The 27,195-nt window shown below is 44.2% G+C and overlaps 1 protein-coding gene across 1 annotated transcript in view; it reads right to left on the bottom strand.

Annotated features, from left to right (window-relative positions):
• dnah5 (dynein, axonemal, heavy chain 5) overlaps nt 1-27,195 on the bottom strand; it is a gene marked incomplete at both ends in the record, with an annotated part of 523,851 nt that overhangs the window by 37,008 nt on the left and 459,648 nt on the right. Inside the window, 3 exon segments of the mRNA XM_084308323.1 lie at nt 11,901-12,104; nt 19,265-19,470; nt 19,870-20,089. Coding sequence (XP_084164449.1) covers nt 11,901-12,104; nt 19,265-19,470; nt 19,870-20,089 — 630 coding nt within the window.

The raw sequence follows: 27,195 nt of genomic DNA, 5'->3' as shown, positions 1-27,195 counted from the left end.
GAAGGTTCTGGAAGGTTCTGGCAGAACACTATCAGTCGTGGGGAAAATATGCCCTGGGCTGCATTTCCCAAAGCAATCACAATTGTCTAGGGCCGCACTAAAGCCCGGAGTACAGAGGTCAGTGTTTTCGGGGAGAAATGTATTTTTAATAATGTAGCTGGACTTTCTGCCACTATGTAGTGGTATCACGGAGCAACACAAGAGTTGTCTTTCTGAAGTTTATTTCCACAGTCTTTTTAAAGGAAAGGTTGAGAGCGCCGGGAAAGTTTGAATAATAATAATAACTTTATTTGTATAGCACTTTTCATACAGAAATTGCAGTTCAAAGTGCTTCACAGCAGTACAAAATACAGGCATAAGCGAGCATAAAAAAGACAAGAGGTAGCAACTAGCAAGGTAAGGTAAATCACAGTGTTTCACATTAGGATCTAGCATCCCAATAGGCCTCTCTGTTTACGGTTTCATTGAGTAATACAAATAATAAAATAGAATAGACAAGAGTAAAGAAAAGTGCGGTTTGATTCAGTTTAAAAATAGGCAATACTAAAAATAATAAAATAGAACAGACAGAGTAAAAAGTGTGATAAAATAGGTAAATAAAAATAGTTCAATAACATTTACAACAGAGCATCGCTCATAACACTTAATAGAAAAACAGAGCAGTGCATCGCTCTTAATACTTTGAGTTTCTTTACAAAGTTCTAACATACAACAGAGCAGTGCATCGCTCTTAATAAAATTGCAAGACTAAAAATAACCATGACCAGTAATTATTTGGAATACGTGTTTTACCGTTTTTACCGATATCCTCCACAAAAGGTTATTGAAGATATTATTATTATTATTTATATAATTTCTTTTGTCAAATTAGAATTTCTCCGTTCACGTTCGAATCTCGTGTTTACTTTTTATGTAAATTCTAAATGAAATTCGAAAATCGAAAATAATGTGACAGCCCTAGTGTGTGTATTTGAGAGAGAGATTGAGTGTGTGTGTTTATGTGTATGCATGACTTTGTGTTTGTGCTGCTGTGTGTAGGAGAGAAAGAGAGTGCATGTGTGTAGTGTGTGTGTGTAGATATGTGTGTCTGTGTGTGTGTGTGTGTGTGTGTGTGTGTGCGTGTGTGTGTGTGTGTGTGTGTGTTCTCTCCAGTGCTCTGTTTGTCATTGCTTATTGGAGAGCCTATGGAGAGCTAAAGCTCTGATCATCCATCATAATGAAACTAGCTTTAATGAAACCGCGCAAAGACCACTTCCACACACACACACACACACACACACACACACACACACACACACACACACACACACACACACACACACACACACACACACACACACACACACACACACACACACACACACACACACACACACACACACACACACACACACACACACACACACACACACACACACACACACACACACACACACACACACACACAGCTTTATTAGCATTCAAAAGGCATCACAACACACACACACACACACACCCACAAACATACAAAGGAGAGTGTGCACATACACTTAAGGTGCACAGGCAAACCGGCACACTTGCACAAGCACCGACATGCACGCACGCGCACACTAAACAACACACACGCGCACGCCCCATTTGTACCGAACCACAGCTAAGTGACGATGTAAATAGGACATCACTCCGCAGACGCATTCATAAGAAGGCACACAGAGTGGGTAACGCAGCGCATAAATCATACTTATGGCTTCTGTAATACAGTGTGACTACGCCGCTCTCTCATCCGCTATCAGCCCGTGGCTCTTACACACACACACACTTACTCACTGGCACACACACACACACACACACACACACTCACAGCTACACACACTCACACACAGGCACACACAGCTACACACACTTACTCACTGGCACACACACACACACACACTCACAGCTACACACACTCACACACAGGCACACACAGCTACACACACTTACTCACTGGCACACACACACACACACACTCACAGCTACACACACTCACACACAGGCACTCACAGCTACACACACTCACACACAGGCACACACAGCTACACACACTTACTCACTGGCACACAGCTGCTACACACACTCACAGCTACACACACTTACTCACTGGCACACAGCTGCTACACACACACTCACAGCTACACACACAGTCACAGCTACACACACTCACTCACAGCTACACACACAGTCACAGCTACACACACTCACAGCTACTACACACACTTACTCACTGGCACACAGCTACACACACACACATTCACAGCTACACACACTCACTCGCAGGCACACACAGCTACACACACACACTCACAGCTACACACACTCACTCACAGGCACACACAGCTACACACACACACTCACAGCTACACACACACTCACAGCTACACACACTCACAGCTACTACACACACTTACTCACTGGCACACACAGCTACACACACACACTCACAGCTACACACACACGCACAGCTACACACACTCACAGCTACTACACACACTCACTCACAGGCACACACAGCTACACACACACACTCACAGCTACACACACTCACAGCTACACACACACACTCACAGCTACACACACTCACAGCTACACACACACACTCACAGCTACACACACTCACTCGCAGGCACACACAGCTACACACACACACTCACAGCTACACACACTCACTCACAGGCACACACAGCTACACACACACACTCACAGCTACACACACTCACAGCTACACACACACACTCACAGCTACACACACTCACTCGCAGGCACACACAGCTACACACACACACTCACAGCTACACACACTCACTCACTGGCACACACAGCTACACACACACACTCACAGCTACACACACACACACAGCTACACACACACACTCACAGCTACACACACACTCACAGCTACACACACTCACAGCTACTACACACACTCACTCACAGGCACACACAGCTACACACACACACTCACAGCTACACACACTCACAGCTACACACACTCACTCGCAGGCACACACAGCTACACACACACACTCACAGCTACACACACTCACAGCTACACACACTTACTCACTGGCACACAGCTACACACACAGTCACAGCTACACACACTCACTCACTCACTGGCACACAGCTACACACAGTTACACACACACACAGCTACACACACTCACTCACAGGCACACACAGCTACACACACACAGCTACACACACTCACTCACTGGCACACACAGCTACACACACACAGCTACACACACACAGCTACACACACTCACTCACTGGCACACACAGCTACACACACACATCTACACACACACACTCACTCACAGCTACACACACTCACTCACAGGCACACACACTCACTCACAGGCACACACACTCACACACAGCTACACACACACAGCTACACACACTCACTCACAGCTACACACACTCACTCACAGCTACACACACACAGCTACACACACTCACTCACAGCTACACACACTCACTCACAGCTACACACACTCACTCACAGCTACACACACACACTCACTCACAGCTACACACACTCACTCACAGCTACACACACACAGCTACACACACTCACTCACAGCTACACACACTCACTCACAGCTACACACACTCACTCACAGCTACACACACTCACTCACAGCTACACACACTCACTCACAGCTACACACACTCACACACAGCTACACACACTCACTCACTGGCACACATCTACACACAGCTACACACACACAGCTACACACACTCACTCACAGCTACACACACTCACTCACTGGCACACATCTACACACTCACAGCTACACACACACAGCTACACACACTCACTCACAGCTACACACACTCACTCACAGCTACACACACTCACTCACAGCTACACACACACAGCTACACACACTCACTCACAGCTACACACACTCACTCACAGCTACACACACACTCACTCACAGCTACACACACACAGCTACACACACTCACTCACAGCTACACACACTCACTCACAGCTACACACACTCACTCACTGGCACACACACTCACACACAGCTACACACACTCACTCACAGCTACACACACTCACTCACAGCTACACACACTCACTCACTGGCACACACACTCACACACAGCTACACACACTCACTCACAGCTACACACACTCACTCACAGCTACACACACTCACTCACAGCTACACACACTCACTCACAGCTACACACACTCAGTCACAGCTACACACACTCACTCACTGGCAAACACACTCACACACAGCTACACACACTCACTCACAGCTACACACACTCACTCACAGCTACACACACTCACTCACAGCTACACACACTCACTCACAGCTACACACACACAGCTACACACACACAGCTACACACACTCACTCACAGCTACACACACACAGCTACACACACACAGCTACACACACTCACTCACAGCTACACACTCACAGCTACACACACACACTCACAGCTACACACTCACAGCTACACACTCACAGCTACACACACTCACTCACAGCTACACACACTCACTCACAGCTACACACACTCACTCACAGCTACACACACTCACTCACAGCTACACACACTCACTCACAGCTACACACACTCACTCACAGCTACACACACACACTCACAGCTACACACACTCACTCACAGCTACACACTCACAGCTACACACACTCACTCACAGCTACACACACAGCTACACACACTCACTCACAGCTACACACACACAGATACACACACTCACTCACAGCTACACACACACTCACAGCTACACACACTCACTCACAGCTACACACACACACACTCACAGCTACACACACTCACTCACAGCTACACACACACACTCACAGCTACACACACTCACTCACAGCTACACACACTCACTCACAGCTACACACACTCACTCACAGCTACACACACTCACTCACACACACACTCACTCACAGCTACACACACTCACTCACTCACACACACACTCACTCACAGCTACACACACTCACAGCTACACACACTCACAGCTACACACACTCACTCACACACACACTCACTCACAGCTACACACACTCACAGCTACACACACTCACTCACAGCTACACACACTCACTCACAGCTACACACACTCACTCACAGCTACACACACTCACTCACAGCTACACACACTCACTCACAGCTACACACACTCACTCACAGCTACACACACTCACTCACAGCTACACACACTCACTCACAGCTACACACACTCACTCACAGCTACACACTCACAGCTACACACACTCACTCACAGCTACACACACTCACTCACAGCTACACACACTCACTCACAGCTACACACACTCACTCACAGCTACACACACTCACTCACAGCTACACACACTCACTCACAGCTACACACACTCACTCACAGCTACACACACTCACTCACAGCTACACACACTCACTCACAGCTACACACACACAGCTACACACACACAGCTACACACACTCACTCACAGCTACACACACTCACTCACAGCTACACACACACAGCTACACACACACAGCTACACACACACAGCTACACACACACAGCTACACACACTCACTCACAGCTACACACACTCACTCACAGCTACACACACTCACTCACAGCTACACACACACACTCACAGCTACACACACTCACTCACAGCTACACACACTCACTCACAGCTACACACACTCACTCACAGCTACACACACTCACACACAGCTACACACACTCACTCACAGCTACACACACTCACTCACAGCTACACACACTCACTCACAGCTACACACACTCACTCACAGCTACACACACTCACTCACAGCTACACACACTCACTCACAGCTACACACACTCACTCACAGCTACACACACTCACTCACAGCTACACACACTCACTCACAGCTACACACACTCACTCACAGCTACACACACTCACTCACAGCTACACACACTAACTCACAGCTACACACACTCACTCACAGCTACACACACTCACTCACAGCTACACACACTCACTCACAGCTACACACACTCACTCACAGCTACACACACTCACTCACAGCTACACACACTCACTCACAGCTACACACACACAGCTACACACACACAGCTACACACACTCACTCACAGCTACACACACTCACTCACAGCTACACACACACAGCTACACACACACAGCTACACACACACAGCTACACACACACAGCTACACACACTCACTCACAGCTACACACACTCACTCACAGCTACACACACTCACTCACAGCTACACACACACACTCACAGCTACACACACTCACTCACAGCTACACACACTCACTCACAGCTACACACACTCACTCACAGCTACACACACTCACACACAGCTACACACACTCACTCACAGCTACACACACTCACTCACAGCTACACACACTCACTCACAGCTACACACACTCACTCACAGCTACACACACTCACTCACAGCTACACACACTCACTCACAGCTACACACACTCACTCACAGCTACACACACTCACTCACAGCTACACACACTCACTCACAGCTACACACACTCACTCACAGCTACACACACTCACTCACAGCTACACACACTCACTCACAGCTACACACACTAACTCACAGCTACACACACTCACTCACAGCTACACACACTCACTCACAGCTACACACACTCACTCACAGCTACACACACTCACTCACAGCTACACACTCACAGCTACACACACTCACACACAGCTACACACACTCACTCACAGCTACACACACTCACTCACAGCTACACACACTCACTCACAGCTACACACACTCACAGCTACACACACTCACACACAGCTACACACACTCACAGCTACACACACTCACTCACAGCTACACACACTCACTCACAGCTACACACACTCACAGCTACACACACTCACTCACAGCTACACACACTCACTCACAGCTACACACACTCACAGCTACACACACTCACACACAGCTACTACACTCACAGCTACACACACTCACTCACAGCTACACACACTCACTCACAGCTACACACACTCACAGCTACACACACTCACACACAGCTACACACACTCACAGCTACACACACTCACACACAGCTACACACACTCACAGCTACACACACTCACACACAGCTACACACACTCACAGCTACACACACTCACTCACAGCTACACACACTCACTCACAGCTACACACACTCACTCACAGCTACACACACTCACTCACACACACACTCACTCACAGCTACACACACTCACTCACAGACACACTCACTCACAGCTACACACACTCACAGCTACACACACTCACAGCTACACACACTCACTCACACACACACTCACTCACAGCTACACACACTCACAGCTACACACACTCACTCACAGCTACACACACTCACTCACAGCTACACACACTCACTCACAGCTACACACACTCACTCACAGCTACACACACTCACAGCTACACACACTCACTCACAGCTACACACACTCACTCACAGCTACACACACTCACTCACAGCTACACATACTCACTCACAGCTACACACACTCACTCACAGCTACACACACTCACTCACAGCTACACACTCACTCACAGCTACACACACTCACTCACAGCTACACACACTCACTCACAGCTACACACACTCACAGCTACACACACTCACACACAGCTACACACACTCACTCACAGCTACACACACTCACTCACAGCTACACACACTCACAGCTACACACACTCACACACAGCTACACACACTCACTCACAGCTACACACACTCACTCACAGCTACACACACTCACTCACAGCTACACACACTCACTCACAGCTACACACACTCACAGCTACACACACTCACACACAGCTACACACACTCACAGCTACACACACTCACAGCTACACACACTCACTCACAGCTACACACACTCACAGCTACACACACTCACTCACAGCTACACACACTCACAGCTACACACACTCACACACAGCTACACACACACAGCTACACACCAGGGATGATAACGGAGGCGCTGGCTACTTTGCGGTGCAGGATGTATATGGTCTTCCGGGAGTTAACCTTCTGTAGTGTGGTAGTGAAAGGGTTAACCTTCTGTAGTGTGGTAGTGAAAGGTTAACCTTCTGTAGTGTGGTAGTGAAATGGTTAACCATTTGTCATGTGGCGGCGAAAGGGTTAACATCCTGTATTGTCGCAGTGAAAGGGTTAACAATTTGGTAGTGTGGTAGTGAAAGGGTTAACCCTTTGTCGTGTGGCAGTGAAAGGGTTAACATTATGTATTGTCGCAGTGAAAGGGTTAACCATTTGGTCATGTAGCAGTGAAAGGGTTAACATTATGTAGTGTGGTAGTGAAAGGGTTAACCTTCTGTAGTGTGGCTGTGAAAGGGTTAACCTCCTGTATTGTCGCAGTGACAGGGTTAACCATTTGGTAGTGTGGTAGTGAAATGGTTAACATTCTGTAGTGTGGCAGTGAAAGGGTTAACCCTTTGTCGTGTGGCAGTGAAAGGGTTAACATCCTGTATTGTCGCAGTGAAATGGTTAACCATTGGTCATGTGGTAGTGAAAGGGTTAACCAGTTGGTAGTGAAAGGGTTAACCATTTGGTAGTGAAAACGTTAACCATTTGGTAGTGAAAGGGTTAACCATTTGGTAGTGAAAGGGTTAACCATTTGGTAGTGAAAGGGTTAACCATTTGGTAGTGAAATGGTTAACCATTTGGTAGTGAAGGGGTTAACCATTTGGTAGTGAAGGGGTTAACCATTTGGTAGTGAAATGGTTAACCATTTGGTAGTGAAGGGGTTAACCATTTGGTAGTGAAGGGGTTAACCATTTGGTAGTGAATGGGTTAACCATTTGGTAGTGAAATGGTTAACCATTTGGTAGTGAAGGGGTTAACCATTTGGTAGTGAAGGGGTTAACCATTTGGTAGTGAAAGGGTTAACCATTTGGTAGTGAAAGGGTTTAACAGGAGTACAGCTTTTGATGATTCCTCACCCGAGGATATAATGGATGCCGGTAATGAAGGTGTAAAGCTGGAATGGTGTTTATATACTATTTTATCTTTTAGCATTCTTAGATTATATAGATTAGATTAGATTTATATTATTGGATTATTCGATTATATATTGCATTTCGCATTTTAGCATTTTGTTTTTTTAGATTATATATTAAAGGAAAACTCCAACATTTTGGGAAATTAGCTTGATCTACCCTGGAGTTCGACAAGAAGATGCATACCTTTTTTCTTCTCTGTGCATGCAGTAGGAGTAGGAATACGCACACCGTTAGCCTAGCTTAGCGTCAGTCACTGGAAGTAGGTTCCTCCATTAGCCTAGTTCCCAACGTCTTCCTACTCCTACTGCATGCACAGAGAAGAAAAATGTATGTATGTTCTTGTCTAACTCCAGGGTAGATGGCAAATAAGCTAATTTCCCAAAATGTTGGAGTTTTCCTTTGAGATTAGATTTAGATTATTAGATTATATATTGTAACTATATTGATTGTAGAGCAGATATAACTGAGAGGGCATACATACCTTCAAATCGCACCTTGTTGCCCATAAGCGCATGTCCAAAGTTAATTATATTGTTTACACTACCTTTTTATAAAATATTTATTTTTACTTCTCCACTGTACTATAATTCTGTGACCTGTACCTGTATGTCTTCTACTACCTGTACCTCCTCTCCCCCATGCTGCTACTGTATGATGCCTGAATTTCCCCAAGGGGATAAATAAAGGAATATCTTATCTCATCTTATCCACACGAGAACACAAACACACCCGAGGTCATGTGAAAATATAACGCAACAGGAGCATGTGTTGACCTCTGACCTCTGAGCCGCGGGTGTCTCACACGTTCCTTGATGCCTATTCGGACGTATGCAGACCTCAGCGTACAGTACATCCCCATAGGCAACGGATGTATCAAAGGACTGTGGTCTTACATTATTTGACTACCGTACAGAGTGGTCAAGGCTGCGAGGAGGATCACTGGAGCTAGCCTCCCAGATATCTCCACAGTCTTTACCTCCCGCTGCCTACGGCGTATAAATAACATCTTACAAGACCAGTACCACCCAGCAAACCATCTCTTTCAACTGCTGCCCTCTGGTCGAAGGTACAGATCCATCCAGTCCGGAACCAGCAGACTGACCAACAGCCTCTACCCATGGGCTGTCAGGCTGCTCAACGACCAACATCAACTTGCCCCCCCCCCCCCCCCCCCCCCCCCCCGCATCCCACCCCCGGTGACATAACTCCCACTCCCACATTACAACAATAACTGTGAACCGGACTTGCATTGCTGCACTATACAATATTTCATCCTTTGCAAGTCAACGCACCCCCCCCCCCTCCTTCCATCAACTCACTGGACTGAAATATTTATATTTATTAATTTATTTGCACTAGCACTAAATGCACTTGGGACAAATGATGGTATGTTATATATTGAGGACATTGGGACATTGATACTTTATTACTATTATTATTGACATTATTATTTTGCACATGCTATATCTTATGTTTGTATGCCAGTGGTGAAATTTTCGTTGTACCAACAATGACAAATAAAGATCTATTCTATTCTATTCTATTCTATAGGCGAGCTCGCCAGCAAGCTGCAACAGAAAGCCGCCTTCTTGTACAGAAACAGAGCGTGGACTGGCTTTGTGCTCGAGGTCCCTGGAGCGCGATGCCTCTTCTGTTGACGCCGCTGACTCATAAACATCCGTCAGCGCACTTCAAACATCAATACTCAACAACCTACACGCAGCTTCAAAACCATGATCACTGTCTATTTCTATCTAGTGTTTTAGGTGATTCCAACGGTGTATTTCTTGATTCAGAACAATTTGATCATGGATGATCAAAACTTTCAATGCGAATGGTTGTTTTGAATTCCAAGGACTTTTTATGCACCTTGTTAGAAATTGGCCGTTTTCAAGAAATTCAAGGCCTCGATTTATTTATTTATTTATTTATTTATTTATTTATTTATTTATTTATTTATTTATTTATTTATTTATTTATTTATTTATTTATTTATTTATTTATTTATTTATTTATTTATTTATTTATTTATTTATTTATTTATTTATTTATTTATTTATTTATTTATTTATTTATTTATTTATTTATTTATTTATTTATTTATTTATTTATTTATTTATTTATTTATTTATTTATTTATTTATTTATTTATTTATTTATTTATTTATTTATTTATTTATTTATTTATTTATTTATTTATTTATTTATTTATTTATTTATTTATTTATTTATTTATTTATTTATTTATTTATTTATTTATTTATTTATTTATTTATTTATTTATTTATTTATTTATTTATTTATTTATTTATTTATTTATTTATTTATTTATTTATTTATTTATTTATTTATTTATTTATTTATTTATTTATTTATTTATTTATTTATTTATTTATTTATTTATTTATTTATTTATTTATTTATTTATTTATTTATTTATTTATTTATTTATTTATTTATTTATTTATTTATTTATTTATTTATTTATTTATTTATTTATTTATTTATTTATTTATTTATTTATTTATTTATTTATTTATTTATTTATTTATTTATTTATTTATTTATTTATTTATTTATTTTAAGCACTTCAAGGACCTTGTGCAAACCCTGCTGACCAGAACAGGAGGGCAGACTCACCTGGATGTAGCTGAGGTACTGGTCCAGAACAGGAGGGCAGACTCACCTGGATGTAGCTGAGGTACTGGTTCAGAACAGGAGGGCCGACTCACCTGGATATAGGTGAGGTACTGGTCCAGAACAGGAGGGCCGACTCACCTGGATGTAGCTGAGGTACTGGTCCACGTTGGAGCACTTGGGGATGCTGTATCCCCTGTAGAAGTGGAAGTCCGGTCCGAACATGTTCTCGCTGAACCACACCTTGGCGAAGGTGTTGAGGAGACGCTTGTCGTAGTCGTCGGTGACGCGGCCGCCGTACTGGATCTCTCCGATCATGTAGCGCACCGTGTACCAGGACACGCCCTGCGGACGTTCAGAGGAACCAGTGGTTCACACCAAAATATCTCTCCTACTGTACTGTACACACAAACAGTCCGCTACAAAGACATTTCTTCAGTGGTTGTTGACGTTTTGTCAGCAGTTGTCACCTAAACCACCCTGCTTATACTATATTATTGGTAAGCTAGCTCCTCATACACCATCATTATTGGTAGCTACCTCCTTAAACTACATCATTATTGGTCAGCTACCTCCTTATACTACATCATTAGTGGTAAGCTACCTCCTTATACTACATCATTAGTGGTAAGCTACCTCCTTATACTACATCATTAGTGGTAAGCTACCTCCTTATACTACATCATTATTGGTAAGCTACCTCCTTATACTACATCATTATTGGTAAGCTACCTCCTTATACTACATCATTATTGGTAAGCTACCTCCTTATACTACATCATTATGGGTAAGCTACCTCCTTATACTACATCATTATTGGTAAGCTACCTCCTTATACTACATCATTATTGGTAAGCTACCTCCTTATACTGCATCAGCAGACGAGCACACGTGAGGCAGTGACGAGAGGAGGTGAACCGAGGGTCGAAACCATGACGACCATCTCGACGCGGGATGTAAACATCTCGACGCCCGATAGCCGGCTAGCTAGCAGAGCTAACAACGAAAACAACCAGGAACGAGTCCTTTGTTGTTCCAGCACGGCGCGGGACCCGACCCCCCTCCCCCCTTCTTTGTTGTTCCAGCACGGCGCGGGACCCGACCCCCCCCTCCCCCCTTCCCACCCACAACAACACAGAGGAACAGATCACAAACGGACAATACTTCGAACCTGCCAACATCAATGAAATAACCAACGCCAATGGACTGAACATTTTTCACATTAACATTAACAGCTTAAAAAACAAATTGGATGAAATCAAACAAATATTCATAAATGGTAAGGCAAACATACTGTGCTTCTCAGAAACTAAGCTCGACGATTCTGTAAAAGATCCAGAGATAGAGATTGAGAACTACTCAATAATCAGGAATGATAGGAACAAACATGGAGGTGGTGTCTGTATGTACATACACAAGGACACCAAATTCATCAACAGAAATGACCTGAATCATAAATCAATTGAAACTGTATGGGTGGAAATCCTATTCGAAAGGGCGAAATCCCTACTGGTTGGCACAGTCTACAGGCCGCCAGATCATAGTGGCTTTTATGATACACTGGATGGGTGTTTAGCTGGAGTTGAGGATGTAGACAAAATTCTTATTGGAGACTGGAACACGGATATGCAACGAAAAGATGCACCCGTCTTCAAGGCCTTCAGTAGGTTTTGTGATCTGCATGGCCTCAGCCAGCTAATCACCCAACCCACACGTGTATGTGAATCAACTCAGACTACCATTGACCTCATTCTGACCTCCGACAAGTCCAAGATCTCAAATAAAGGGGTTATAGCATGTGGGTTAAGTGATCATTATATGATATTCTGTACCCGAAAAAAACTAAAACAAAAGGCTGGCTGCCACAAAACAGTCACATCTAGAGACCTCAAAACCTACTCTAGCGAGGCCTTCAACCTTGAACTGGAGAGTCTGGACTGGTCAGATGAACTCAATGGTACACTGGTTGACGAAACATGGCTTGGTTTCAAAACCAAATTCTCAGCAATACTAAACGACATGGCCCCCCTAAGAACCACCAGGGTAAAAAATCGCGCTGAGCCGTGGATGCACTCCGAAATACTGGCCGCTATGAAAACCAGAGACAAAAAATGCTCTGAGTTTCGTAAAAGTCAGTCAAAGCTTACTAAAAGCACGAGCAGTGAACTCCAAGCCCACGTGACTGAACTCAAACTAGAAAGAAACAGACTAAGAAACGACGTAAACTCCATGATCAAAACTGCAAAAAAGAATTTCATCAATGACAAAACTGAGGAAAACAAAAACAAACCACGTGAACTTTGGAAATTACTCAATAATCAACTAGGATGCAGTAAAAAACTTAAAACCAGATTCTCAAACATAAACATAAAAACTGACAACACGCTCATCACAGACAAGCTGGATGTAGCCAATTACTTAAACATTTTCTTCACAAACATAGCCACAACACTGGTAAACAAACTACCCTCCCACTCAGGGCTTTATGGGGTAGAACACATAGTAGCTTACTACAAAAACCTAGGGGTCCGCAAGGACGACTTCAAGCTGGAAATGGTAACAACAGATGAGGTACTCAATAAACTGAGCGCCCTCCAACCTCACAAGGCCACTGGCCATGACAACATCCCCTCCAAATTCCTCAGAGACTCAGCAGCCGCCATCACACCAATCATCACACACATAATAAACCTCTCCATAAAACAGGGACACGTCCCCAAGGACTTCAAAATTGCGAGGGTGACCCCTCTGCACAAAAAGGGCAGCAAATTAGACCCAGGCAACTACCGCCCTGTTTCTATTCTCACCTCCATCTCGAAAGTCATGGAAAAAATAGTCTACGAACAGGTCGAAAAGTACCTAGCGGAAAAAAATCTAATCTACGAATTCCAATCTGGCTTCAGAACATCCCACTCCACTGACACATGCCTTCTCTATTTGAATGACCACATCAAACAAGAGGTGGACGCAGGCAAATACTGCGGCATGGTCATGCTGGACCTACAAAAGGCCTTTGACACGGTCAATCACTCCATTCTGATTGACAAGCTAAAAGCAATTGGTTTTGATAGTCTATCAGTGAGCTGGATGCAATCCTACCTTGAGGGGAGGGAACAGATGGTGGAGGTAAACGGTACCCTATCCCCCCCCCTCACAGTGAGCTGTGGTGTTCCACAAGGAAGCATACTAGGACCGCTACTGTTCCTAATTTATGCAAATGACATGTCGTCAGCTTGTGACTGCAACTTGTTCCTGTTTGCGGACGACTCAGCCCTGCTGGTCTCTGACAAGAACAAGTTACAGGTTGAAAAAACCCTCAGCTCGGAACTAGGCAGAATCTGCATATGGCTCGCTGATAACAAACTATCATTACACATGGGCAAAACAGAGTCCATTCTCTTCGGTTCAAATAACAAACTCAGCAAGACCGACGGCTTCTCAGTTACAGTGGGTGACAATATTGTCACAAGGAAAGATGAAATTACCTACCTGGGTTCCATCCTAGAGGCTAATCTCTCCTGTGACAAAATGGCATCCAATGTAATAAAAAAAGTCAACCAACGAACTCGATTCTTGTACCGGATCTCCTCTCTGGTAAACAAGAACACCCTGAAGACTCTGGCAGGAGCACTCATTCAGGGGTACTACGACTATGCTTGCACCTCATGGTACCAAAGCACCTCAAAGGCGCTAAAAACAAAATTACAAACATCTCAAAACAAACTGGTCAGACTACTGCTTGACCTTACTCCTAGAACCCACCTCACCCCTGCCCACTTCGACAACCTAGGATGGCTTAGAGTAGACGACTTGCAATGGGCCTGGTCTACAAGATACACTACACGACCAAGGTACCCATGTACATGTCAAAATACTTCCCAAAGGTCAGTGAATACCACGATCACAACACCAGAGGGAGCTCCACAAATCATGTTAAACCCAGATTCGGCTCAAATAAGGGACTAAACACGTTTCGCAATTATGCCACATCAATGTGGAACGCCCTACCCAAAGCTGTAAAGGAATGTGGATCACTACCCACTTTCAAAACCTCTCTCAAGGGACACCTACGGGAGACTGCAATTCAACACTGGCCCCTGTAAATATCCTAACCCAACCCCCTCCAATGTACAGTCATTTACCTAGTATGGTTTTGTCAATAGTTCAATGTACAATTGTGTTTGTTTGTACAGTGTCTCCTCCCCCCCCCCCCCTCAATGTACAGTGTTACTTGTTTATACAGTGTGCCCCCCGCCCCCCCCCACCACCTCCAATGTAAATTACCCAGTATGGTTGTCAATATCCCAATGTACCCAACCCCCCCCACCCAACCTCCTCCAATGTACAGTTTCTACGTCAAATGTATATACTCCCTTTTCTTGACTCCTTCTGTATCACAAACAGTACTGTATTTGCAAATCTGGTATGTCATAAATGTATAGATGTAGCAGTACTGACTATCTGTATGTCATGTATGTCATATATGTCTATATGAATTGAAAATGGGGGACCCTGATGGAAACAAGACAAACGTCTTTCTCAGGTCTGCATCCCCTTAACAATTGTATGTATTGAGCCGTACTGTATTGTACCCATTCTGCAATCTGTTAAATAAAGTTTTCATTCATTCATTCATTCATCATTATTGGAATGGAATTTTGGAACCTATGCAACCCGTTCTAGTGAAAGCGATCAATAACTTACAGGCTGAGCAGTAGTGAAGTCAGCTCTGTCAATCTTTCAAAACTAAAAAAATGCATAGAATTAGCACATAATTTGATGAGATTTTGATGGAAAATGCATACAAATTAAATACAATTCATACCAGCCAAGAAAGAGCACTTTTGGACTCTACAGGAAGAAGGGCAGCTTCTCAAGCACCACTATGTGTTGAAGGGCAGGAGCTTCAAGCACCACTATGTGTTGAAGGGCTGCTTCTCAAGCACCATTATGTGTTGAAGGGCAGCTTCTCAAGCACCACTATGTGTTGAAGGGCAGCTTCTCAAGCACCACTATGTGTTGAAGGGCAGGTTCTCAAGCACCACTGTGTTGAAGGGCAGGTGCTTCAAGCACCACTGTGTGTTGAAGGGCAGCTTCTCAAGCACCACTATGTGTTGAAGGGCAGGTTCTCAAGCACCACTATGTGTTGAAGGGCAGGTTCTTCAAGCACCACTGTGTTGAAGGGCAGCTTCTCAAGCACCACTATGTGTTGAAGGGCAGCTTCTCAAGCACCACTATGTGTTGAAGGGCAGCTTCTCAAGCACCACTATGTGTTGAAGGGCAGGTGCTTCAAGCACCACTATGTGTTGAAGGGCAGGTGCTTCAAGCACCACTATATGTTGAAGGGCAGGTTCTCAAGCACCACTATGTGTTAAAGGGGTGGAAAGTACTTGACTCAATTACATTTCAGAGAAATAAAAACATACTTTTTACTCCTTACATTTAAAATGCAGACCTACAAAGTACAAAGTACAAATCTTGCAGGTCCAACCATTTTAATTAGTATATTTGTTTCTCTGGCCGAACTAACGTTAACGTTATTAATCCTGCTGCCGCTCTTTATTTAAAAACAGCCAATCAAATCCCCATCAATGGAAAATGAACCCGCCCACGCCCATACCCATGCTGATTGGTCCTTGTGCAAGACTAGAAAGCGGGGATCTTTGATTAAACAGTCAGAGTGACAAGCTACAGAAGATGGACAAACGATAGTACGAGTCATGAAGAGGACGAAAGGGAACATTTCATTGCCCCGGAATAAAAAAAAGTTTTTACTTTAACTTTCTTTTTTTGTATCCACTTTTTCTCCTCTTTTTTCTATTTTCTCCCATCCCAATTTCGCTGTGCCAATTCTCCCCTCCCCTGTCTTGAACGTTGCTTGCATATGCCCCCCACTGGCCGGTTGTAGGGAGGATAGAAGCCTTGCATCACGTGTCCCCTCCGATACACGAGGAGGCATCCTGTCCCATCTTTTCACCTCCCAGCGCGGACTCTCATTGGCGAGGAGTAACGTGTGGGAGGCTCACACTACCCCCGCCATTTCCTGTCTCTGCTGTGCAGGCGTCCCCCAACCGACCTGTAGGAGGCGCTGTCAACAACGTCCAGATTACCACCCATCGACTTCCACCCGCTAACTCTGCCAATTGAGTTAGTATGACGGCCGGCCCAAGCCGGAGGCAACGCAGACAGCCGGATTCGATCCCGGTGTCTCTTGCGTTGGTGACGAGCGCAATGTCCGCTGCGCCACCCAGCCGCCTTACTTTTACTTTTTAGTACTTAAGTCTTAAGTACATTTAAAAGTAGAAACTTTTTAACTTTTACTCAAGTGTGTTTTTAGCCAGATACTCTGACTTTTACTTGAGTACGATCTTGAGACGGTACCCCTACTTTCACTTAAGTATAATTCCTGGGTACTTTTTACACCCCTGCTATGTTGAAGGGCAGAGGCTCAAGCACCACTATGTGCTGCACTATGTGTCTGCTGTGGCGTCAGGAAGATTCCCTTCTGGCAACAAAGGCGTAATTGATGTTCTGAGAAGCGGCGCAGGAATCGCGGACAGGTATCAAAGCACCCTGTTCCTTTCTTAAGAGACATCATCATCATCATGTGCTGCCATGGCAACGGGTGCACCTGGGGCCTGAGATTATGATGATCATCATCAGAGTGACAGGAGGCTTCAAAGCATATCCCAGAATAGCACTTGAAGTCAATATCTTTCTGAGAGCCTGCGTCTTCCCGTCTTTTTTTTTTTTTTTTTATTAGACCTGTCCTTAAGGTATTTTATCAGTATACACTGGAGATAGAAGAATAAACCAAACGGAACATTAATAAACTTTGAGTGTGGCCAACCAGACATGTCTGAAATTAAAGGTGCTATTATAGATTAAAATGTTATGTAATTTTAAATAAAATTAAAAAAATAAAGGAATACATCCACAGAGCTCTTGCATGGAACAGCCCGTATACTCTTTGGGACGATTTGCCCACCGCCGCGACACGGCCCTTTGCGAGCATCTACCGGCTCGGGTCTGCATTTTTTTTATAAAACATATAATATATAAAGAATTAAAGCCATTATTTGTTTCCGTTCGAATGCCACCTCACCCGACCAAATCCGTTCCGCGTTTCTCGAGTTACATGCCGATATGTCAGGTGTGCGACTTTGTACATGCGAGTGTCAGATTACCATCCCCTCCCTACTTCCCATTTAGTTATTATAAATGTATTATAAATAGTAAATAATAACAAATACACAACATTATAATAATTAATAAGGATCCATACATAATGCCCCTGGTCTCTCTGATACATCTCCTGGTCTTACTTATTTTATTTTTTCTATGTTTATTTTTTTCTATGCCTATTTTTATTATTGTATTTTGGCACAATCAATGCGGGCATGACCACCCGCATGTCACTGTATGCCCTGGTATGTGTGTGACAAATAAACCTCTCGAGTCTTGGTTCTTGATAGCGCTCCTGGTCCGGCTCAGAGGACTCCTACCTTCTTGATGTCCATGTCGTCCAGGTGGTTCTGCACGAACTGCACGGTGGCGTTGAAGTCGGCCTGGTTGAACTCGTAGGGGATGTTCCAGCCCAGCGGGCCGTACTTCCTCCTCTCCTGGACCGTGCTGTGGAGGAAGGCCACTCCGTACAGCATGGGCTTCCACTGAACCATGTGACTGATGTCCAATAGGTCCTGGTTGATGCCTGGGGGGGGGGGGGGGGGTAGAGAGAGAGAGAGAGTGAGAGAGGGGACCGTGGCGTTGTAGAGAGAGAGAGAGAGAGGGAGACGCACATAAATTAACTAAATACATAATAAATAAAAACCATCCTGATTCCTCCCAGTAGCGTGTCTAAGTATCCTTGAGCGAGACACTGAACCCCTAAGCACTTATAATGAGCAGGTTGGCACTTTAAATGCCCAGTGCCTTGCTCAAGGACACCTCAATAGCGACGGGGCACAATGGACGCCGCAGGGATCTAACCGGTGACCTTCCATCTCACTAATCCCCAAGTCACCCCGCCACGCCCTTTTCATGACACATAAAACCACATGCTTTTCACGACTCATAAAGTCGCGCTGTGAATTTGCGTCTTTGGCCTCACCTCCGTAGGTCCTCTTTAGTCCCGCCTTCAGGCCCTGCGGCGGTTCGTTGGTGAACTTGATTGACATCTGCAGCAGGGTGATGGGGAAGTGCCGGTGGACCTCCGTGGTCATCCAGAGGCGGAAGCTCTCGTGGACCGTGTGCGTCTCCGCCACGGTGTCCATCAGCTCGTCCATGAAGTGCAGGCCCAGGTGGCAGTTCTGAAGCAGGGCCCAGCCTCCCTATAAGGTATACACACATCACCTTAGAATTAGGGATGTCCGATATTATCGGCCTACCGATATTATCGGCCGATATTGGCATTAAAATGTAATATCGTAAAATATCAGTAGCGGTTTTCAAAAAATAAATAAAAACCTTTTTTTATTTAACCTTTATTTACCCAGGCAAGCAAGTAAGAACAAATTCTTATTTTATTTATTGTCAAAAGTATGCATAATGTTGTGTTAATTCCACGACAAGAGATATATAATGTTAATTACCTGAAATTATTCCGTTTTCGAAAAAAAATTGTATAAAAAAAATATATATATTTGATTTTTTTTGCACTACCTATCTTTGTGAAAGTGGCTTCTCAGCTCTGGTCCAGCTGAAGACAGAGCAGAGGAACAGATTGGACATTGAGCATGACCTCAGAGTTGCTTTGATTGATTGATTGATTGATTGAAAACTTTATTAACAGATTGCAGAATGGGTACAATACAGTACAGCTCAATACACACAATTGTTAAGGGGATGCAGACCAGAGAAAGACTTTCGTCTTGTTTACATCAGGGTCCCCCATTTTCAATTCATCTGGACATATATGGCATACATGACATACAGATAGTCAGTACTGCTACATCTATACATTTATGACATACCAGATTTGCAAATACAGTACTGTTTGTGATACAGAAGGAGTCAGGAAAAGGGAGTATATACATTTGACGTAGAAACTGTACATTGGAGGAGGTTGGGTGGGGGGGGGGGGTTGGGTACACTGGGATATTGACAACCATACTGGGTAATCTACATTGGAGGTGGTTGGGGGGGGGGGGGGGGGGGGCACACTGTATATACAAGCAAAACTGTACATTGAGGGGGGGGGGGGGGGGGGGGGAGACACTGTACAAACAAACAAAATTGTACATTGGACTATTGACAAAACCATACTAGGTAAATGACTGTACATTGGAGGGGGTTGGGTTAGGATATTTACAGGGGCCAGTGTTGAATTGCAGTCTCCCGTAGGTGTCCCTTGAGAGAGGTTTTGAAAGTGGGTAGTGATCCACATTCCTTTACAGCTTTGGGTAGGGCGTTCCACATTGATGTGGCATAATTGCGAAACGTGTTTAGTCCCTTATTTGAGCCGAATCTGGGTTTAACATGATTTGTGGAGCTCCCTCTGGTGTTGTGATCGTGGTATTCACTGACCTTTGGGAAGTATTTTGACATGTACATGGGTACCTTGGTCGTGTAGTGTATCTTGTAGACCAGGCCCATTGCAAGTTGCTGTACTCTGTCGTCTACTCTAAGCCATCCTAGGTTGTCAAAATGGGCAGGGGTGAGGTGGGTTCTAGGAGTAAGGTCAAGCAGTAGTCTGACCAGTTTGTTTTGAGATGTTTGTAATTTTGTTTTTAGCGCCTTTGAGGTGCTTTGGTACCATGAGGTGCAAGCATAGTCGTAGTACCCCTGAATGAGTGCTCCTGCCAGAGTCTTCAGGGTATTCTTGTTTACCAGAGAGGAGATCCGGTACAAGAATCGAGTTCGTTGGTTGACTTTTTTTATTACATTGGATGTCATTTTGTCACAGGAGAGATTAGCCTCTAGGATGGAACCCAGGTAGGTAATTTCATCTTTCCTTGTGACAATATTGTCACCCACTGTAACTGAGAAGCCGTCGGTCTTGCTGAGTTTGTTATTTGTCAGGACCAAACAACATTATCCCATTAGTTCCCCCAAACTTACTGTCGGTCTGTTATGTTAAGCTAAGAAGTCTTCAGCTGGCTGGACCAGAGCTGAGGAGCCACTTTCACAAAGATAGGTAGTGCAAAAAAAATTAAAAATTAAATTATAATAATTAAAAAAAATAAAAATGTATGACTAATCGATGCAAACAATTCCTCGTCGACGATTTTTTCATCGATTATATCGACTAATCGTTGCAGCCCTAGTTCTGAAGCAGGACCCAGCCCCCCTGAAGACACACATCACCTTAACTGTATTCAAATAGTGACAAAGGGAAAAAAAAGAAAAAGAAAAAACATATATAAAAAAATAACATAAAAAGAATGTGTATACGTTTTGTACATAAAACTATGAAACGTTTGTAACCTTTGCTAAATGAATTTAACTGAATTATGTTTCTTTTTTGTATTTTGTGTAAATAATGTAATGTAAAAAGGGTAGGCAATTATAAGCCTCGGCTTCAGCCTACACCTTTTCGGTAATTGATTTTTAAAATTTAAAAAGAAAAATGTATGTTCTACTACTATGCTTTGTAAAAGAAGACCGAAATAAAAATCATTCATTCATTCATTCATTCATTCATTCATTCATTCATTCATTCATTCATTCATTCATTCATTCATTCATTCATATAGTTCTGAAGCAGGGCCCAGCCCCCCTGAAGACACATCATCTTAGAATGCAGAGTTTGAGATTCTCCCATCTGTTGCAGAGTTTAAAACCTTGATCTCCAAACCGTTGTCAATTAAGTTGTACGTCCTTTAATCGATTTGTTATCCTTGCTCTTTGCCTCTCGTCTCGTCGTCTTATTGTTATGCTTTTTATATGCCGTGTGATTTGATATGCTTTTTGTTATTTATTATTATTATTATTCGCTTATTTCTGTATGTACACTCGACATGGCTAAGCGAGGGAAACCGTTGTTGCTTTTCGAGTTTAAATTAAGTATCGCACCGCTCCCACCTGGCAGGAGGGGGCGCAGACGGTCCCGGGTCCCGTCGGTAGGGCTGCAGCACGATTCTTGCTGAAATGTGAATCGCGATTTGTCCCTCTAAGAATTGAGATCACGATTCTCTCACACGATTCTTATTTTATCAAAAAAAAATGTACTGCACTCTTTCTTAAACAGACAACATAACATATATCAAAGTGCTTGACTTAAACTTAATAGTCTCTTGTAAACCTACAAAATAACTCAAGTCAGAATCGTCATCGTTTAAAAAAGTTAAGTAAAAAGTTAAAAATTATAATTTTTTTAAGTTACTTTCTTTTATTATAAAAAAAAATCATCATAATTTAGAAATGAGATCGCATAGGTCTATGAATCGAGATCGCGATTTTTTCTTTCGATTAATCGTCAGGGCCGTGGGAACTCAGTAATCGTTGGGGGTGCTGAGATAAGTGATATTAATAATAACGTCATAGGCGGCACCGGCGGGTTGCGCTGAAGGGGAGGCAATGACCGCGCAGCGCGCACATTTTTTCCTCTTTTAATATATAGTGCAAATTAAGTGTTCAAATGAAGGCATCCAATAATAGATTAACCATTGTCTTACCTCCTTAATGCAGCAAAATGCAACGTTTCGTCTTGGCATCAATAATCTTCTCTGCCCGGTGCAGCCCGGTAGCGTGAAGATTACTTTCAGTTCCGCGTTCGGGATCCCTTTGTTTATCTGCCTAAAACACCGGTCTGTATAGCAGGGAACACTGCATTATCGAGACAGCGCCCCTATGAGGATCTTTTCCGAATTCTAAGAGTAGGGTAAATCTGCAGTGCCGCTCAATGACATTGAGTAGGATACGGTATTACAATGGATAAAAGCCAAAACAACCTTGCAGTTACAACTCCCTGCCAGGTGTTAATCGTGCATCCCTACCCGACGGTAAAGCTTCCTAGATTGAATTTGTGGAATAACCCCCCCCCCCACACGGACCCTCTCACCTGATACCATCCCCCCACCCCCTTTTCTCACCCTAGCCCCCTCCGATCCTGTACCTGGGCCACCTTACCCAGAACACCCAGCTCTCACACTATAAAGACTGACGTTTTACTTGACTCTGGAGCTCTCCCGGACACACACACACATCCGTTGAGTCATCCACCTATGACTCTGATAATAAACCTGTGTTTAACCAAGTCAACCTGTGTTTAACCAAGTCTATATTTGACTAAGTACATTCATTGATCTGGGTAATTTCCTCCACAAACTGTTCATCCATCTTGCGTTCCATTACACTGTTGTGCCGGTTCATGAGCTCTAGACAGACTGAGCGCATTGGACGCAGGGCTGTGTTTGTTTACCACTGTTCTGTTTGGCTGGCTTCTTAGCCAAAGTATACAAATAAATCACTGAGGAAATGTATTGTTGTGTGAGGAATAATGGATCTCTGCAGGACAACAATATAAATCGAATCAGAAAGAGTTCCCATAGACCACTGCACTCCCGCGTTACATTGAGCTCATTGGAGGGGGGGGGGGGGGGGGGGGGGGGGGGGAGAAGATGAATGAATGTGGATGAGAGCCATGACATTAAGTGGTTGTAGCTACGGCTGTGGGGTTGCTGGAGACATGATCCAATAGACTTTTATAATCTCCTGAACACGGAGAGGCCAGTCCCAAGTCGATGGGCACTATCTCGGCCGAGCTATAGTCACTTTTCCGCACCTACTCTCGAACTCCGCATGCGCAGATTGTGGATTGGCCAGAGATTTAAGCAGGGGTGTAAAAAGTACCCAGAAATTATATTTAAGTGAAAGTATGGGTACTGTCTCAAAATCTTACTCAAGTAAAAGTCAGAGTATCTGGCTAAAAACACACTTGAGTAAAAGTCAAAACGTTTCTACTTTTAAATGTACTTAAGTACTAAAAAGTCAAAGTAAAAACTTTTTTCTGACTGTCTATTCTTCTGATAGCAGGTGTTTAATCAAAGATCCCCGCTTTCTAGTCTTGCACAAGAACCAATCAGCATGGGTATGGGCAGTTTCATTTTCCATTGATGGGGATTTGATTGGCTGTTTTTAAATAAAGAGCGGCCGCAGGATTAATAACATTAACGTTAGTTCGGCCAGAGACACAAATATACTAATTAAAATTGTTGGACCTGCGAGATTTGTACTTTGTAGGTCTGTATTTTAAATGTAAGGCGTAAAAAGTAGGCCTATGTTTTTTTTCTCTGAAATGTAATTGAGTAAAAGTACAAGTATACAAACCTAATAATACTTGAGTAAAGTACAAATCCCCAAAAACAGTACTTAAGTATTGTAACGAAGTACAATGACTCAAGTACTTTACACCCCTGGATTTAAGTTTATCAATCTGCACATGCAGAGTTCGGGAGTAGGTACGAAAATGTGACTATAGCTCGGCGAAGAAAGTCTTGGGACTGGTCTCTCTGTGTTCAGGAGACTCAGGGGTATAAAAGTATATTACATGTCTCCAGCACCCCCACAGCCGTAGCTACAACCACTTATGTAAATCTCATCCACATTCATTCATTTTCTCCCCCCGCTGTCTCTCCCATGATTTCCCACTCGTTCATACACACACACACTCGTTCATACACACACACACACACACACACATACTCGTTCATACACACACTCATTCATACACACATGCAAATCTAGTTTTGCTTATATGCTTATATATTTCACATTAGACACGTTTGTAGAATGTGTCTGACTTGTTCCTGGCTCTGCGGCTCTGCAGACTGCAGATACACTATTGGAGCTCTGGGGCTCTGCAGCAGACATACTATTGGTTTCAATGAAGGGAGGGGTTACATGTGTACAGTCGGCCGGCGTGCGTCAGCTGTGTCTGACTATTTTGCGCGTGCAGCATTGGAGGTTATGCCAGCCAAGACGAAGAGGATGGTCGTTCGGCAGATGGACTGAAGATGAAAGTTGTTGCATGTTAGAAAGTTCAGTCAAGCTAGCCATGTCGGCTTAGCTAAAGGCAGGGACAGCTAGTTAGCTTTAGTTACATTATAATATCGAGTGCTAACGTGTGGTTCAGTCGGGATAGCCATGTCGGCTAGTAGCTAAAAGCTAACTATCGTTAGCTAACCTAGAGAGAGCGCGTGCAGCATTGTTATGCCAAGATGAAGAAGACGGTCGTTCGGCAGATGAACGTCGTCAACTCCACGCGGTTGTCTCCATCCTCTTGGACGTTTGGTGAGTTTTTAATGCACTCTATTCTATTCCCGCCGTGGAGATATCTCTCTCTCTCTCTCTCTCTCGGGCCGGCTAGCTATCGTGGCTACGTTATGTTGGCTAACGTTATGTGGAGCCAGCGGGCCGGCTAGCTATCGTAGCTGACGTTCTGTTGGACCTGCGGGCCGGCTAGCTATTGTAGCTAACCTTATGTTGAGCTAGCGGGCCGGCTAGCTATCGTAGCTAATGTTATGTTGAGCTAGCGGGCCGGCTAACTATCGTAGCCAACGTTATGTTGAGCTAGCGGGCCGGCTAGCTGTCGTAGACGTTATGTTGAGCCAAGCGGGCCGGCTAGCTAACGTAGCTAACGTTATAATGAGCCAAGCGGGCCGGCTAGCTAACGTAGCTAACGTTATATTGAGCCAAAGCGGGCCAGCTAGCTAACGTAGCTAACGTTATATTGAGCCAAAGCGGGCCGGCTAGCTAACGTAGCTAACGTTATATTGAGCCAAGCGGGCCGGCTAGCTAACGTAGCTAACGTTATATTGAGCCAAGCGGGCCGGCTAGCTAATGTAGCTAACGTTATATTGAGCCAAAGCGGGCCGGCTAGCTAACGTAGCTAACGTTATATTGAGCCAAAGCGGGCCGGCTAGCTAACGTAGCTAACGTTATATTGAGCCAAACGGGCCGGCTAGCTGTCGTAGCTAACGGTGTGTACCTGGTGTCAGTACCTGGCTACTCTATTTGCAGTTAGCCTCCTTAGCTGATGTCGGCCGTTGGCTCCTTGCTACTTTGTTTTCTCTGGTATAGATCCTCTTCTCTTTGGATTTAAGTGTTGATCTTTGTCCTTTTGGATCTATGTATATTCATGTTGCCTTTGAAGTTATCTTTTCCTTCTGTTTTGTTCTTCCATTAAAAGTTGAATATCCTTTAGGGGCTCATCTTAGCTGTCTTGCTTATCTCTCTCTCTCTCTGTCTGGACCACAGACCCATCTCTCTCTCTCTCTCTGGACCACAGACTCTCTCTGTCTGGATCATCACTGTATGTTTTATTTTTTTTTACCTTTAGGGGGGGGGGGGGGGGGGGGGGGGGGCCTTGCGTTTCAATCTAGCACAGGGCCTCGCATTTCTCCCAGGCGGCCCTGCATGCACACACACACTCTCAGCAGGGGGGTACACGGTGGTCTTAACTACACGTCTCGGAGCAGCGGTGGCAGAGGGGGCT

Source organism: Notolepis coatsorum, assembly GCF_963971535.1.
Source record: "Notolepis coatsorum genome assembly, chromosome: 2".
Taxonomy (NCBI): domain Eukaryota; kingdom Metazoa; phylum Chordata; class Actinopteri; order Aulopiformes; family Paralepididae; genus Notolepis; species Notolepis coatsorum.
Note: the sequence above shows the minus strand (reverse complement) of the source record. Positions and strands in the feature narration are given on the sequence as shown.